Raw genomic sequence first — 18,850 nt, forward strand, 5'->3', positions numbered from 1 at the left:
GACGTCTGTATTGTTTTTTCAAAAATGACTGATTTATTAGACATAGTGAGCTTCAAGATGAATGGAACCCTTGAGTAATTTGGACAAAAATGTCTGTATATGCCACATTATATTCTCAAAAATGACAAAAATTCATGCCAATGCAATGTTGACAAGGCTTTTCAACAAGTAATAATATTATTTCCCAGAAAGATTGGTGTAACAATTATTCACATATGTGTCTACAGTAATTTCTGCACTCTCCCTTCACAAGGAAAGCACAAGTGAGCGAGCGGTCTACTACAGTGAGATTACGAACATATTGGAGTGAATTTGGTTCCATACAAAATCCTTCAAAATCCTTTGGATCCTTTGTGCTTATGGAGTGCCCTCTTCAATTCACATCACAAGTCTGGAGACTGCGATGGCCCGTCATTTTGTGGTCAGTTAAACATTTTTTGGTTGATTTTAATGGATGCTTGGGATCATTGTCTTTCTGAAAAATCCATTTGTGGCCATGAAGATTGCAGGATGTTGGCCAACATGTCTTTGTGCTCGCTAGAGTTCATGAGTGCAGTGACCTTAACCAGAGCCTCGGGGCCAGCACAGGCACAAACAACCCCATAACATCGACACATTTCACCGTAGGTATGGCATCGTCTTCAACAATGGTGTCCTCCTCCCAATAGCAGTCCCCCAGCATGCAATGCAGGACATTTCAAAATCTGCATTTTAAACTACTGTATGTTCTGATAAATAAATTGCCACACAGGCTAATAATATGTAAAAATCTAGGAGCTATTTCTTATGTTGAGCAAGCTAGCTAGAGTGTGACATCTCATTTTGAACCAATGACTGTGTAAGTATTATGATCAATAAACGACAGAAATAGCACTAAAGATGACTGGCTGAAATAAACAGGAGTAATTAATTTGTTGTGTTTCGAATCCGACACATTGTAAACTTCCTTTTTGTAAAAATGCATGATCAAAACGCCCAATTTTTGTTTGACCATAAACTTGACCATAGCACCTAGCTTCAATGCAAAAAATGCTGGAACCAGCTGTTATTGTCCTTATTGTCCAGGCTTGTTAGTATACTGCAGCATTAATGTGGCCCGCTCCACTCATATTGAACTTGAGCCATTTACTGTATTTGTACTGCTATCCTTATAATTTCCCCAAAGTAACCAGAGCTTCAGGTCCAGGTCCAGGTCAGCCCAATACGGACGTGTATAAAGGCTCATTACCATCAGCACTACATCTACGTTCAGTGCATCTTAGACAAACATATATAAAAAGACTCATAAAACGCTGAAGTGTGAGCGCTTTAGGGGTGACAGTGGGCAGAAAGATGGGGGGCAGTGTGCTGAAGGAGCGGGAGGAGACTGGCGGGGGCAGGAGAGACTGTGGGAGTCTGAGAGCTGTGGGAAAGGAACAGAGCACACCCCAGGAGTGAGGGATCCTGGGAGGCTGAGCTCTGATTACAGAGGAGGAAGTGAGCGAAAGCCTCTGACACAGAGGGGGTTTGGGTTGGGGTTTAGGGTGTGTGCGAGTGTCGGGAGGGGGGCATTTATCACACAATTTATTAAAGACAGCTGAAGCCAGCCGCATTAGGCCGGAATTGCTGCCTTTCGGAGCCCAGTCATTTTTTATAATTTGCCGCTACGCAAACATCAAACGCCTCGTGCTCCACATTGTAATCTAAATCAACTGTGAGGGGAACTGGGGAAAACCCTGGACTGAAGGATTTGGGAAAGGGGGGGGGAGGCTGGCGGTGAAGAGGGAAGACTTATTTTCCACCCTAATTTTGTTACCTTTCTGGTTTAATGTATGTTTCATGGGACCAAGGCAAACTACATGCCAGTGTAATAGTAAACCTTGGGAAAATACGGCCCATTGACAGCTCCACCAGAGTGCAAGCCCAGGGTCAAGCTCTTAATAAATTGACCTTTTTTTTTTTGCGGGGCTCTTTCAAAACCTTTTTTTGTAGGTAGAGGGTTGAGGAAGGGAATGTGTAGCTGGGTTATTATGAGGCAGGACAGCGTAGCTGGGAGTGAGTGGACTGAACAGGGAGGAATAAGGCATTAACCCTGAGGTACTGCAGGAGGAAAAAACAGCACTCAAACACCCCTTACTTTGTAATTTAATAAAACAACCTAATTTTTGAACAACAGCTTAGATAAGAATATCATGTGTTAAATACATTGACTGAAAGTAAGAAGGAAAATATTATGAGGAACTTAATTCATAAATAAATATGGGAAAAATGGACACAAAATCTTCCCTGGCAGCTCAAGCATGCCTTTTCAAAAAGTATTATGTGAATGTTTTGCGGTCAGTTATGTTTCCCATGATTTCAGGGTATTGATATTTCCTGGCCACTTGTGGGCGCTTCCTGCGGCAGAACGTTCTGGAAGACCATTCTCAAAACAGGCCGTGAGCACAGACAGGCCTTCACCACTGGCTGCCTGCCCACCCCTGTGGGCTCCTGGTGTCTGCCCTCCCCAGACCCCGCTCACCCAAGCAGTTGTGGCCATCGTGGGCCAGACGGAAGCCATCGTAGCAGGTGCACCTGTAGTTTCCCGGGATGTTGATGCACTCGTGCACACAGCCTCCGTTATATTCACTTTCACATTCGTCGATGTCTGCGGGAGAGACAAAATCAATCAATCAATAAATTCCTAAGTATTTCCTTTTTTTATCAAGTAATTCATGAACAGGTTGTCCCGGAGAGCTCAGTCATTTTCCAGAAGGAACGAAAAAAGGAAAGAAGTAATCCAACTGATGCAGTTTTGGAAAAGCTGGAAAATGATTAAAACTGGACTTCAATCAAACACAGTGACTGCATAGCTCAGTGACGGTCTGAACAAAGCATGTTGCAGTGATTTGGAGAGAAGTAAATAGCATGGGGAATGGTTTATAAAAAACTTAAACTAAATGGCACTTGACAACAGAACTTATCAGTGCTGTGAGTGAGACTGCATCACATCATTACTTGCTGACCTATGTAAGAATATGTTATATACAGGCACTTCATTCCTCTGCATGAGGAGCTGTTCCAAGTCTGAAAAAAGTGAACCGAACTACAGAGCTCCCAGAAGTCCTTCCAGGGAGCTAATAAACTGAACAGGAGAGAAAATTACTCCAGCCTGAAGACTACAGAACCAGAAAGCCAGGATAAACTCAGTCATCGTAGTTCAGCTATGCTATGGGAGCAGGGAGGTCCAGGGGCAAAAGAGAAGGCAAGATGGGTGAAGGGTGTGGAAAATGAAAAATGAACAGATGTGAACAAAATGGAGAGAAGGGGCTGGTGCATCCATCAAATCAATGAGTAAAAATGTGGGAAAAGCAAGAGAACGAGATACAAGATGAAGGCAGACAGACCAGGAGGGGAGGTGGGAAGAAGGCAACAGGACCAAGAGGTAGAAGATTAAGCAACAGGTAGAAAAGTTGAGTGTGGGGACCAATAGAGAGACAGGGAGAGAGAAATAGAAAGAGATGGAGGGGGAGAGGGAGAGAGAGAGGGGGAGGGGGAGGGGGAGGGGGAGAGGGAGAGTGAGAGAGCGGAGAAGAAGCAGGCTCGCAGCTGAAATAACAAGCAGGGCAAGTGGCCGGGTGACAGTGGTGCAGATTGATGGAGTGCAGGGAGGAGATGCAGGCAATCCCCTCTCATTTGCTGGCCAATTTGGAGCAAATTAGCCGGACGGCCTGCCCGCCTTTGTAGTTGCTGGAGCTTGGCGGCCGAGGCAAGCCGCGGCATAATCTGAGCCGACAGCGCTGGGACCTTACGGCCTACTCACAGCCCCTCTGCAGTGCAGGGCGGGGGTGTGGAGCGAGGTCCGGGCGGACCTCGCTCCATCACCACTGCACCAGGTTAGCACCGAACTCCCACCTCTATGGTCCTCAACCAACAGCATGTCGGAGTTACCTGCTCACTAGGAGGCCATGTGGAGCAGTAAACAGTGAATAGCAGTGCCACAGGTTTGAATCTCAGCACAGAACACTGGAAACACTTCAGTAAAAGCCATGTGATATATATAGTGAGGTCTCTAAGTATTTGGACAGTGGTACGGTTTCTGTTCTTTTGGCTCGGTACTCCAGCACATTGGATTTGAAATGAATATGAGGTTAAAGTGCCACCTTTAATTTCAGGGTATTTACATTGATATCGGGTGATCCCTCTTGGAATTACATCGCTTTTTAAGTCCTCCCATTTTAGGGGACCAACAGTACTTGGACCGTTAGCTTCTCAGCTGTTTCTGATTAGTGTGTATTTAATCACTTCCTTAGTGCAGGTATAAGAAAGCTTTCAGTATCTAGTCTTGATTCTAGGCTTTTGATTGCCTTCGGAGTCTTATATTGGTGTTTGCCAACAGGAGGACCAGAGTTGTGCCAATGGCCATCAAGGAAGCCATTATGAGGCCGAGAAATAAGAAAAGAAAATCAAAAATAGTCAGAGACATAGGCCAAACCAAACAAAATACTTTTAAATAATCATCTTGTAAGGTGTCATGAGCGGCACCTTGACAGGCAATATAAGCCAGTGGCCTGTCTGTTTAACAATGCCCAAAGGCACAAACCTCTAATGTGACTGCAGTGTATTAGATATCTTCTACTGCCTTGTTCTTGAAAAATGTTGTGATTGTTTGAATAAATGTGAGAAAGCTGTTACTGTATAATGTTCACTGAACAAAATAACAAAAACCTTAGCGAAGGAAGGGGCCAAGGTCCTTCCAAGAAATACTGCATTATGTCTGAACAATGTTCTCATGTTCTAAGGTTCAAAGGTTAAAAAAATATATAGACTGGGGTTACTTCAGCACAGATACCTTTCAGTGGTTGCAAAGATTAGCCAAGAGAAATAGAAAAATCCACATCATCTTATGACCCATGCTATGGCAGCCTTCGGGAACACTGATATTACAAAGTCTTTCACCCAACCAACATGTCAAAATCCTCTATTGACAAGAAATCCTCAACTCTGTACCTTTCTCTTGCTTCGTTCAAATTGCTTTATAGCCATTCTTTATTGTCTAGTGCTTACAAGCAGAAAGGTCAATTGTTACAAGGAAAAACATGCAAGCCATTTCTGCATTCTATAAAAGACATAACGTACCATTTATGGAAGAGAATTTTGAAGAAATAATAAATCACTTTCATTGTCTTATTTTAGCTTTTTTTTCTTCTCTCTCCTTTGCTCCCCCTTTCTTGTTTTCTCTCTATCGGTTCCTCTCTCATTCTCTCTCCCTCATTCTTTTCCTCCCTCTCTCACTCTGCAGGGTGCAAATGACCAGCATTAGCATGATAATAGCACCTCTCAGCTTCTGTGGTCAGACTGTGTTTGTTTTCCAGCTCGTGACAAAGAGGAGCTCTGTGACCCAGCACTGGGGCTGGGTCAGCCAGCAGAAAAGAAGAGGAAGGAATCTACTGATGGGAGGGTGTAGGGAGGGCGCATGCAATGGAGGCCTCCTGCCCGACTCTACTCATCTCCCCAGACGGCATATATATTTCAACACTCGCTGTGTATTATGGAGTGCTGTGAGCCGATGTGGCCTTGCGTCATTAAAATCATATTGTTTCCGCTTCATTACTGTTGTAATAAGTCCTTTGCAGATGATAAGGCTGAAAGGGTAAAATGTGCACTGGGCTCCAAGACAAATAATCTCCTTTTGGGATTTGACATTTGACAAGAAGAGAAGACTGTTTGCTGATGAGCAGAAATATAATCTTGGATGTAATTATCCTGTGCCTCGCCTGATAAACTACCGCAAGGAGAGGCTGCAGTATCCTCACTTGGAGATACAAGGACAGGCAATGAATGATCTCAGCCTATGCTTCATGCCAATAACCCGCAAAGCAGTATTCACATTCCTTTTTGTGTACACAATTACAAAGAAGCCGGCCCATATTACCCAGGTACTCTGCTAACCTTGACCATGTAACAACAGAGGCAGGTGTGGGCTGGAGAGGTTGCTTTTAACTGTGCTGGAGGTAGCGAGACCTCATATGGCATTATTGTGCATGTGACATTACTGTGCAAGCTCCACTGTTTGTGCTGTTAGAGCTGAAGAAGAATGAGCTCAGGGGTGTATTCGAACAGCCATTCTAATATCTCAAACTCTACACATTCTCCATCCACACTTAATCGGTGGAGAAAGAAACAAATGCTGTAGCTAAAGGCCGTAAATCCAGGTCACAAATGTGCCATCGTGCCTCTGGCCCAGTGTCTCACCAGGTCAGGTCTCACACTGTTTGTAGCAGTAAGGAATCATTCGGAGACACAAAACTCATTGTAGGAAAGCTGTGAAAAAAGCCCCATTTCTCTGAGGGCCTCTCCAAGAGAACACATTTTTTAAAATAAATTCAATAAAGCAAACTTCATAACCTACAGGCAGACAGCCACAAGAAACACAAGAGTCGAATAAATTAGAAAAACAAATAATAGGAGTGAAAATGACATTGTGAAATACAGTTTTGCAATAATAGTAATAATAAAGGAGGAGGTTATGATCTAGGAGCTTTGAATGATCCGTAAAAATTGTCTACAAAAACAAGCATGTTTTTGACTGCTTGGCCACGGAAAGATCCTTGGTTTGGCATGAGCACTGAGCACCGTTTCATCAGCTATCTTAATTTAATTTGGTGATGTGTGTAATAAATTTACAGATGCCTTTCATCCAGATGCAAGGGCACATCTCTGTCCAGACTTCACTCTTTCCCTCTCTGTTCAATGGAACCTGCAGGCTGAAAAGACTGGTGTTCACATCCTTGTTTTCCTGACAACTTCCTGTCGGAGGACGGGGCCAGGAACGCCTTGGGTGTTGATCCACGAGCTCATGCAGCTACGCATGCAAAGACTATGCTGTGTATTCAAGTCAGCTCCTGTAGTTTTACCATCCATCATTTTTACATTGATGTTCCATCCAGGAGTCTATCCCTACTGGGAAACGACAGATAACAGGGATAAGATGTAAGACCGTACTCAGGGGGAAAACAGAACAGCTCCACCAATAACCAGTGAGCAATGCAGACAGTAGGGGGTGGACACTTTCCTCCTACAGTATGTCCTGCTAGTTCCCACAGGGATTCTCCTTACGGGGCCAGGATAAATCACTGAGAGTTCATTACAAAATGCACACTGCAAAAAGACATCTACCTGGGATCAGTGGCTACAGAGTGACTGTCGCCATCAGGGCCAGTGGTGAAACTAAGATTTGGCACCAACAGAACCACCTCACTGACCATCTTTTGACCATCTCAAGCTAGATCTTGAGACAGCTGGTAGCTTGTCGACCAGCGCAAACCCAGCCAAACCAGCTTCATGACCAGCTCGGCCATGCTGGTTGATCAGCTCCTACCCAAGCTGGTCAAGCTGGATTTTACAGCAGGGGGCACATTCGCCATTCCAGCGCACGCAAGCTCCGCCGTCATGTCTGAGGAAAAGCGCATCGGCACAGTGTCCTCCCAACAACGCACACACCCCTCCTCCTCCTTCTCCTCCTTTCCCCTGCTTCCCGCCTCCCAAGGAGTCCACCGGAGGGCCTCTGTTGAGCAGGACATGGGCGGCGATGTCATCTTTAATGCGTTTGATTTATTCATACCCCTCTCCGCTGGCTCCGGGGACCGCTGGTGTCCAAGAAGCGTATTTTCAGCACTAACCCACCCCCTGCCTTACATCAGCGGTGAAATATTCATCTGGAGCTGCATGGGCCGAGGCGAGCGGGCGATCTCCCAGCATGCAGTCCTGTCAGGCCTTACCTCCGCAGCGCTTGCCGTCGCCCGTGTAGCCCGATTTGCAGATGCATTTGTATGACTTTAGGGTGTTCTGACAGATGGCATCGATGCTGCAGTTATCCAGAGCCTCGGCACACTCGTCCACATCTGGGGAAAAGAAGGGGGGAGGGGAAGGGAGAGGAAGAGAGAGCGAGAGAGAGGGAATTGTCAGAGGAACCGGGATGGAAGTTTTTGTGTAATCTGGTTGCTTCTGTAAAGCATGAAGCACTACTACAATATCTACCTGAAAGGACCACCCTCGCACACTATACCCAGAGCCGCTGTACAAAGAGAATTGTTTAAAATCAAACAGTGCCGCAGCAGCGTTGGACAACTTAATAGTACGTGGAAATAAACAACTGTTTCTTCTTGTGTTTCAAAGAGCCATTAACCACAAAATAAGTAGCCGGGCTGGTTATCAACAGATAAATAAATAATCCTGCTATTGACAATGACCTATATGGTGACATTCAACTTTTTTGGAAGCGATTTCCTCACATCCCTAGACTTAAGCCTGCTCCTGCCTACACATTAGAAATCAGGGTTTACAAGTACGTCAGTACGGAAGGAGACACATGGGGGACGGGGGAGGGAGGTCCACATGTGAAGGGACATCTCCAAGGAGTGGGGGGGGGGGCTTCCTCCTTGGGCTCAGCTAATCCTACCTGATCCCAGAAACCCAGCCAGGTGTTTGGGATTACCCCTAGCACAAGGAGGGGGAGAACTTAACAAGGTCCACACGACCCCGACAGACAATCCCTACCTCCCTGCTCCTAGACGGCCTATCTGAGCTATTTTACATACAGTGCACACACAAGCAGCCAGCGTCTCTGATTCAATGACGTGAGATAACACCTGTGCTAGTGTTTGACTTGGCAGTGTTTGCGCTCGCTATGTCATCGGCCAATAAAGCAGACATTGAAAAAGATGCTGGCATCGCGCGCATGCAGATGTTGGCCTTGTCTAGGCCTTTCTCCCAGCAGAGTCTCCTGGGCCAGACTAATGGACCCTGAGGCAAGCAGCAGCGCAACACCTTTCACTGTAGCAAGAGGACTGTGAAAAACATTTTGACAAATATGTGTCCTGTTAAAAAAAGAACTGCCAACTTCTTCAAGTTCAAGCTCTAGAGACCGGGGAGAAACATGGTCCTTGGCCATCAATTCAAATATAAGTTTGAACTCAGTCACTTTGGTTCAGTCTACCCTGATCCTACAAGTTTCACACTGATGTACTGAAAAGAGAACAGAATATATGATGTGTGCTTCACTTGACTTCCAATCTACCTTCTGCAGAAGTGCATGCTACAAAAGATAACATAAGATGCCCTCGACTGTCCTGCACACACTGAAGCTATACACAAACCTTACAGGGACATCCTTCATTGTGCGTTACGAGAAAGCTGATGGATAGCCGCTGGTGTCACTGACTATCATTTCTGTACATCAGTATCAAATAAAAATTCTCTCACAAATCTCTCATGATATTTTTCTTTTTTGTTACATTCAAGGTTCCAGATCCAACTAGAATGTTTGAAAAAATGTAAATACCTTTTGTGAAACATGAATCATTTGAAAAAAAAAAGTACACTCACAAAACGGAAATTTAATTTCCGATAGACTCTTGCGAATGTTTATTTCCTGCAGCGGTAGAAAATTTAAACAGAATTACGGTCATAAATTACTATTCCATTTTATTATGTGGATGAAATGTCATGATCAAACTGACAATTAGAACTAAGAACACAAAGAAGGACCTTCTCAGCTTACTTTCATAAGTAGTACATTTAGCTGTGGTCAAACGCTTTCCACCATAATAAGATGCAAAAACAGATCTTCAAGGCTAAAAGCAAACTTGGTGACCGCTAGCAAGCCCTTCACAAGCAATGTCCATGAATGCGCAAAGAAAAATATCTGTGGAGGAGAAGCCCCCGTAATCTAAGCCTTTAACTCCATCGGCTGAAGCCAAACTCAACATTTCAACAATTGCTGAGATACATAATCTGCCCGTGTATATTTCTCCAGCTCCCAATGACAACATGCGGTAAGGCCGAACCTCACTCCCCTCCACACGTTTGATACACTCACAACATTTTTGCAAAGTGTGGTTATCGCATTGCAGCTGCATCCTGAAACGCTAAAAGAGCGCCAAACCAAAAAAAAAAGGAAACCGCTTGTGAGTTGCGGTGCGTGGTCTGATCGCACGACCCAGCGTGATGACTGGTTCACCACCGGGGGACGCTCTTCTGAGAGCTGGCTTCCGCTGGCAGCCCCTCGCCAGGTTTGATGAAAAGACAATGCGGGCAAGTGGGCTTCCTGAGGGGGGCAGAGGTTAATGAGGCTGATTAGCCCGGTGTAGTTCCAGGCCACACACCGGCGGCTCAGAAACACAGCGGGCTTCAATTAGCGCTGGCGTTGGGAGCAGCCCGGCTGTGGCTTCAAAGTGCGCTGCGCACAAGGGGCCTCGGAGTCCCGCCGCACCCGGGGTCAGAGTAACAGAGGCGGTCCGGTGGGGTGTAAACTGGGACCTCGACCGCTGCGCACACCTCAGCTGCCCGACCGTCGTCCCGGAGGTTTACTCCAGCCTGGTGCTCAGCCGCCTCTTTCAGCAGCACGCTGTTACAACTGAACTCCTCACACTCCTCATTCCCATGAAGGCATTAGCAACTTCCATTAACTAGACAATCCGCTGGATCACGTCCGCACGGGCTATGGTCGCCAAGGTTTACAGATTCACGTTCCGTGTTTTTCATTTGTTTTTCGCAATCCTTAATGGGAACACTTGGCCCAAATGAGCGCAGAGCGCCTACAGCGACTGCTGAACAGACGCATCCCAGATGCATTACGGAAACATTACACGTTCCTTCTCACACTAAATTAAATAAACACACTTCCCCATCTCACACACACTTTCTGTATATAATATATTACATCAACAGTGCACATTGCCCATTTAATTGGAGAAGGGAAACTACTTAACTGCATATTTTATTACGGTAAAAAAGGCAAAGCAATAAATAAAAACAGACGATCTATCTCATTAAAAGGAGAGAAACCACCATAAAGGCAGAATTCTATTGCTAAGCTAAAGTTTGAGGCAGTTTATCAAGTGAGGCAACTGAAACAATTTAAAATGATGAGTAAACAATCTCAGTTCACACATATAACCGTGACTAAAGCTCAAACTATGTAGAAAGGAGAAATGTGACAGCACAAATAAATGATTTACGAGCAGCTTGTTTTAAAGCTTGCCATTGTAATAGTGCACCTGCAGGATGGGAAAGCCTTGGGGTCTGGTCACTGTTTAGGATTCCCATCACTTTCATGACTACTCTCAGTTTTCAAAAAACTTTATACTCCCCATTATTCTAGCAATATGAATTATTTTTTAATCTTCTTTCAGATATTCACAGACACGACAACACCACATCCTTGGAAGTGAATGAGCATAATATTGTTCCTATGAATTATATCCTCATAAGACAGAGCAATGCATTTTTGTCTCCTTTAGGGTACATGCGTCTCTGGTCTTAATCTCAAGAACCATATATTCTACTATGCTGAAAACCTCCACTAGGAGGGACATAAAAAGAAAATATTAATAATATTATTTTTGAAAATATTTTCAAAGCAACATGTCATCAAAGACACTTGTATTATGCCAAAAACAACTGAGTCTACCGATTCTCAAGATGATATGAATATACTGTAACTCACCATATCATAATCATCCTATATTTTCAAATAAAGGGGAAAAACTAGCAATATTGTCTTATCAAGGTACTACAAGTAATGAGTTCTGTTAATTTCCTATTGTTATCTCTCCCACTATGGGCAGAGTGTTGTTTTATTTCTGTTACGCACAGTCATTTTTAGAAATGGGCTTCAGATAACCTTGAATGCCTGTTCTGAGCCATTTAATATTGTCACTCTCAAAGGAGGAGGGGGTATTGTCAACTGAGAATCAGTTCTTCCTACAGGGAAGAGAGCTCTAGGAGTGGCACATGAAAGTAATGCCTTTACACATCGCTTTTAGGCAGTAAGTCGGCAGAGATAATCCACACTGTTTTGTCTTTAATATTTGGCCAATTGGTATGTATAAAATAGTGTTTATATAATAATAAAGATGAAGAAAAAATACATTCTTCAGAGTAAAAGCTATTCAGCCGCTCACAGTACAAATGTTTTTGATACATGAATGGTGATTAAGGAGTTAATCTTCTTTGCAGTTACATACATGACATGTACCCCCGCTTTGGCCTTGGTTAAAATGGTTAGTCATTACAGTCAGCTTCCTCAACATCACACCAGTCAAAACATTCACCATGCACTTGCACACACCCGGGGCCAGGGGCATTCTTTCATGCCTTGTGGCACCAGATAATAATAAACTTCAACCCAAAACATTTTTCACTGAATGAAGTTTCTTGCCACATTTCTATATATCATTAAACCAAAGGAAGCTGAAAGCTAATGTCACTGGAATAGCAATTACGAGAATGCTAATATATGCAATTTTATGTCAGTTATAATTGCTATGTCGATGATAGGACGCCCACAATATGGCAAGTTTTTCTGGCAAGTTAACTAAAAAGAAAAAGAAACGGAAGCCCAATTTTGTCGATTCATTTACATCAAGATTAAAAATAGTTTTAAAATGTTTTTGCAGTCACTGGAATTCTGAAATGCATATGTATATTTATGGTGATTTAATGTCTGTTCATACCAGTATATTATTTTACATCTCCACATCAACAAAATCGCGTGCATGGCCCTGTTGTTAAGAAAAATAATAATGCTGGAAGTACATGAAACCTTTAATAATAATAATAATAATAATAATAATTAGGGAATTCAGACATTTGGATATATTTGACCTGTTGAACCCTTGCCCTGTCATTTCTTGGTAATCTAATTAAACCAACAATGTCAGCCAGACTGGGAAAATCACTTCACAAATAACATGTATTATTATTTTTATTATTATTATTATTATTATGGTTAACAATGTTAACAGTTCATTTTCCCAGTGGTACAGGGAACATTGAACAGTGTTAGCATGCTTGGATGTGTGACTCCTTCAGCATGAAATGCATATGTTTAAAAAATTGGTTTGACAAATTAATCACAACCTCAAGTCTCAATCATTCAATGAAAACTAATTTAAATTAGTAAGAACCACTTTTCATCCAGCTGCCATATCTTATACAGCAAGCAAAGTGGTCCAACTGGAGATATGGTGCTGGATTATTCCAGATGGCTTGGATGGGATTCAATCAACAGTTCAACTTCGACTAACAATTTCTTTCCTAGTCATAGTTTGGCAAGTTCAGTGATCACTAAATGAACTCACCAGCTGAGTATGTAAAGAAAAAGTAGAAAAATTGCATTCACGTGTAAATCAAGGTTCAGGATACATCTTGATTGAATACAGGTTTGAACCGCATATGCACTTTGATCCCTGGTAATGGGTCTTTGTGCTGCTCGAAGAAGTGGCATTTCAGAGAGTCAAACACTAAGGTGCTTCCATTCCTCTGGTGCCGGTGACGCCGAAACACCAGACAGGATTATAGCATTCACAGATTTTCCCCAACCATGGTCTCTTAGATCACTGACTAATCAGGAACATTTGGTACTTTACCATCTGCACAATGAGGGAAAGGAAGCGGCCTAATTATGTGCCCATTCTAAATTCAATACATCACTGACAATTCTGCTATTGTAATGAACAAAGAGGCCAAACTGCAGAAGGAACTGTTTACGGTTTGTCAGGTTAGGTCAAATAACTAACGATTAAATCGATTGAGAGAGCTGGTGAAATCAAACAGGGGCATCATTTACAAAAACAGTTGGTGGAACAGACAAGAAACGGCTAGCTAGTAGTAACTCTAGCTTATAAGACTATTTCATTGCACATGCTGTTTTGAGCACAAATATTTAACCTAGGAGAACACATGTCAGATTCAAGATTTGTTTTTTTCTGGAGCTAAAAAAAGGCGCAGATCTTGGACTGGAAGTGTTCCCTCAAAGACATGCGCAACAAAAACTGAAATGTACTGGAGCCGTTTAAAAATGAGAATGCCTCTGCCGTGAAAATAAACATGTCAGAATCAATACGTCTTACGGTTCAGTCCAGAGGACATTCCACTGAACACTTGAAGAGAAGAATGCGTTCAGTAACGCTGCCCTTATAATTGACTCACGCTGGAGATGAAAAGCTCTCTTCTTGTGGCATTTCTGTTGATGTATCGAAGCTGTTGGGAACTAGCCTTGGCAATGGAAGCCAAAGTCAGTGATTTGAAACCAGGAGAGATAAACAAATCCCAAGCAACCCCCCTATATAAATAAATACATTTATTCAGGAACAGTCAGCTCCTGTGACAAATTTCCTTTGGAGATTATTTTTAATTTCTAATCGTTCCAGTTTTTTTTTCGTTTTCCTTGTGTAGCATATCGTCTGTGATCTGCACAGTCATTTGCATTTGGTTTGCTTCATGAAAAGAGCCCTCACAGTGAGAGGACGTGAACCAGGGAAGGATTTTAATGTAGCACAGAGCTTAGTGACTCACTCTGCTCTCAAATTCCCTGCTGCTTCTATATCAGTGACAAATACACAAGCACTCGGAGTTGATCGGAGATCGGCAGCGATAAAGGTATTAAGGAAGAATCCCAACCATCGATCAGTAGTAGTAAGCACGCCATAATTCTCCCTGCTAAAATGGCATCAAGTGGGGTTTTTCAAAGCAAGAGCTGTCAGTCATGACGGAGAAGGAAAGATGGACTTGAGTGACACAAGGAACAGGGCTGTTGTATTTTTACGGTGATAACTTGACACCGACATGATAGAAGTGTCAGCTAAATAACATGCAAGAACCTCCCGAACGATACACCCTGCAGACCGGAGACTGCCGCAGACCAGGGAGCGAGGGTGTCAGAGGTACTTTTCATCCAGACGTAGGAGAAGTCCGTAGGAGGAGCGCGATATTTAGTTAGGGGAGGGCCAGGGTGGAGGCGGGGGGGGTGGCCTGAGGTGTGCAGTTCAAACACCGGGTTGTGTTTACTCTGTGTGTTGAGACCCTCAATGTTTCCTTCAGCCGGGCACCCCCCTTCCCTCAGACACTTGGCTCTCTGGGGGCCCGAAAAATCACAGTTCTAGAAATAGACTTCCTCCCATGAGCCCAAGAGAGGACTGGGACACTGGTCAGAGGCAGCCAGAATGGCGGTGTTGTTGATGCACCCAGGTGTTGGCACCCAGTGTCGTCTCTGGAAAACTACAGGCCAATGATGAGTGCACTTACTCAGCACACCAAAATGCCAACATCTGAATGCACTGACGGTTTAGTCATGTCACAGAGTGTCTTAATAAGACAGACAAGAAGGCTACTTTAGAGTTAGAGAACTATACATAGTGAATGGAAATGACAGATCTAAATAGCAAAGCAATACCCATGGTAATGAATGGTGTCTCCTGCAGGAGAGAACATGCCTTCCAAAAGAACAGATTGTTAAAGGACTGGGTCAAACGTTTGACTCTGAAACAGGCCTAGGACATAAAGCCACTGTGTGTTGCCTTTAGACATACTTATCAAACCTATTTTCAGCACGTGTTTTCTGGAGTCACTGCTGTACAATGTGAGCTTTTTTACAGTACACTCATGCACAAGCTAGCCGAATATTCTTTTCACTACGGGGCAGCACAGTTTTAACACAAATACAAATTTGTGTATCAAATTTCACCACATGCTGGTTGTAGCCCATTCGCCTGGTTACCCTTCTAAAGGGTAATACTTCAGAGTTATACTTCAGTGTCATACTTCAGTTTCACTGGAGCAGAAATTGGCTGCATGAGACACAAACAAGCACCTACGGTCAGTGCCAGTTGTGAGTCTACCAGTGTTTAAATAATGACCACTACAGTGGCCTGCTAGTGGCTGTGTTACATTCTCTTATGAGTAAACCTCATCTTGACGGTTTTGCCCGAGTGGACAGCTTTAAAGTCAGTTTTAAAACCGCTGGAGGATGCACTGCAGTGCCCATAGCAGGCCACTAGCGGGCCACCTGGGAGGCCCAATCTTTAGACCTGTGTGTGGAGGCTGTCCTTGTACAGAGGTGTTGTGCTTGGACTGGATGACCGCAGTGTAACGCCTGATCTTTAGACCTGTGTGTGGAGGCTATCCTTGTACAGAGGTGTTGTGCTTGGACTGGATGATGGCAGTGTAAGGCCTGATCTTTAGACCTGTGTGTGGAGGCTATCCTTGTACAGAGGTGTTGTGCTTGGACTGGATGATGGCAGTGTAAGGCCTGATCTTTAGACCCGTGTGTGGAGGCTGTCCTTGTACAGAGGTGTTGTGCTTGGACTGGATGATGGCAATGTAAGGCCTGATCTTTAGACCCGTGTGTGGAAGCTATCCTTGTACAGAGGTGTTGTGCTTGGACTGGATGATGGCAGTGTAAGGCCTGATCTTTAGACCTGTGTGTGGAGGCTATCCTTGTACAGAGGTGTTGTGCTTGGACTGGATGATGGCAGTGTAAGGCCTGATCTTTAGACCTGTGTGTGGAGGCTGTCCTTGCACAGAGGTGTTGTGCTTGGACTGGATGATGGCAGTGTAAGGCCTGATCTTTAGACCTGTGTGTGGAGGCTGTCCTTGCACAGAGGTGTTGTGCTTGGACTGGATGATGGCAATGTAAGGCCTGATCTTTAGACCCGTGTGTGGAAGCTATCCTTGTACAGAGGTGTTGTGCTTGGACTGGATGACCGCAGTGTAACGCCTGGCCAGCGGTCACAAGAAGTCTCTGCAAACTGCACACACCTCCAAGGCTATTAGCCTGCGGAGGCCCAGCGGCTGAAAGGTTTGATGAAATGCAGACGTCAACATGAGAGCAGAATTTAGCATCTCTCCCCGCAAATCCCCTGCAACTAATGAAGGGACGGCACTGTCTGTTGTTCCGCAAGCTTGTAAAACGGCAAATGAAAATATCGACTGCTTCCATAGCTGCTATTTTCATTCAGCCCTTCAGACTCTAAATGGTTTGGCATCGACTTTGCTGACTGATCCTAGACTGGCATCCAAAAACAATCGCTCCCATCTTCCTCTTTGGGGCGAGGCTACCGGCTACAGACAACACAGCACACAACTTAGGAAGACCAGAGAGAAAAAAGAAGCTGGGGAAACATAAAGGTGAATAAAATCTTATTTTTACTTGCTGGACATAGACAAGAAATTCAGCCACTTTGTGATATTTTTTCTTTTGAACCAAAGTTCAATGTTGCGATGAAGCGGACTAAATAAAACATCATTTCACTGAGCATGTGCATGTCAGGACCCTCCAGCTCACTGCATGTGACACTGAGCTGCCTGCATCTTCTGCAAGATGAAACCCTACAGTATCCCCACCCAAAATCTTTACGGAGTGAACTGGAGGACGTACACACGTGGTCTTTCACTCCGATGCTAAAGCAGAACGGGCTACAGAGCTCCCCCGTGTCAGCATGCAGCAGGCTACTGTGCAATCACACTGTCAAATCAGCGGGGTAGCTGGCTCAGAGAGGCAAGAATTGAGCAATCAATATTTCCTGACAGGTAATTAAGGCTCCGCTGTCAACATCAGGACTCGACTGTAGGCTTTAGTACATTGTCAGACAACTGAATGCAAAAGCACAAACCCCAGAATGACATTGCTCCAGGGCAGACAGCTTTTTTATGTTGTTAAAATCCAGTGCTTTAAAATCAGCATTATATTACCTGTCACTTCTGAACAGAGAGAGGGAGGGAGAAAAACAAAAACACAAATAATGCACTTGTATGGTGGGTGGAAGAGATCTGAATGGATGTTGATGGGAGGAACCAGGAGTGAAGCCTGTTGACTATACAGGGGGAGAACCCAGTAGCAGAGAGATGCAGCATGATAGGTACAACATCTCTTACAATAGTGGCTTTAAAGGGAAGGTGACAGGTTCGAATGGAGATGATCCAGAAGCTAATAAAGCAGGGTGATTGGAGGGGAGTGGGTGCTGGATGGACACCTGTCAGGTGTTCTCCATCGTCTCATCTTTTCCAAGCACCTTTTCCTCCCTTATCTCCTATAGTAGTAATCCCAAAATCCATCTGCCACCCCCCACCCATCTTGTCAAAAATTAATATGCCATGACGTTTATCCCTGCTGAAAAAAACTCAAGCTAGGTTTTGAAACAGCTGGTAGCTGGTTGACCAATTCAGACCAGCTCCCAGCTCAACATGGTTTAGCTGGTTGACCAGGTCAGACCAGCTCCCAGGTTGACATGAATTGACCAGCTCAAGCTATGTTTTGAAACAGCTGGTAGCTGGTGACCAGCTCATACCAGCCAGACCAGCTTATGACCAGCTTGACCAGCTCTATTTACAAGGTCGGAAACCTTGTTGTAAGCTGCACTGCTTGGTGTGCACTTGCAGAAGTCATTGATGCAGCAGAGATACAAGGGGGGTTGTGTGTTCAACAACAAAAAAACAGCAGGAATGCAGAAAGGCATTGTGAGGGCAAGCCACTCTGCACAGCAGTTTATCATTTTCACCTCATACACTCAAAAGTTCTGCCTGTCCTGGTTAACACAATTGCTTATGTTATTCAGGCACTTTGCAGGGAAGATACTTTTGGGGAAACAGTGTAAGAAAGCAGCAGTTAGCATTCATGAATCACGGCATCAGCTCCCCCGCCCCCGCCCTGCCCCCTCACCCCCCCCCAAGAGGTGCAGAGTTATCGAGCGCAGCAAAAACAGCACACTTGTGAATTTGTCCATATGCTGTACCACAGGCCGCCAATCCCCACGATGCACAGAAATCACTTTATCGAGAAGCCTATTAAAGCAATTTGAGCAAACGAGCGCATTTGTATCTGGTGCAACCCTGGGGCTCGACTCGAGCCTTTTCTGCCATTTGCTTTCAGTGACAGTCGTAAACGATATGCCATGCTTCACTGTTCATCCTGACGACAGAAACGCAGCAGGATGACTAAATAACAAAAGCGGATTTTTTTCAGGTCAAATCTCTCCTGCCAGAAATGTACATTTTTGTGAGCCGTTTGAATGGCTGGCACGAAACCCACCAGTTTTACCATTTTCTTAGC

General features: G+C 44.3%; 1 protein-coding gene across 2 annotated transcripts in view; it reads right to left on the bottom strand.

Moving 5' to 3' along the window:
- The window catches only part of scube3 (signal peptide, CUB domain, EGF-like 3), a 99,079-nt gene that overhangs the window by 71,830 nt on the left and 8,399 nt on the right, over positions 1-18,850 (bottom strand). For both annotated transcript variants that reach the window (XM_061258431.1, XM_061258430.1), the window contains exons 2-3: positions 7,740-7,862; positions 2,501-2,626 (exon numbers count right to left, since the gene is read on the bottom strand). In XM_061258431.1, the coding sequence (XP_061114415.1) occupies positions 2,501-2,626; positions 7,740-7,862 (249 nt within the window). The remainder of the gene's footprint in view (positions 1-2,500; positions 2,627-7,739; positions 7,863-18,850) is intronic.

The sequence above is a fragment of the Conger conger genome, chromosome 10 (genome assembly GCF_963514075.1).
Source record: "Conger conger chromosome 10, fConCon1.1, whole genome shotgun sequence".
NCBI classification, from domain to species: domain Eukaryota; kingdom Metazoa; phylum Chordata; class Actinopteri; order Anguilliformes; family Congridae; genus Conger; species Conger conger.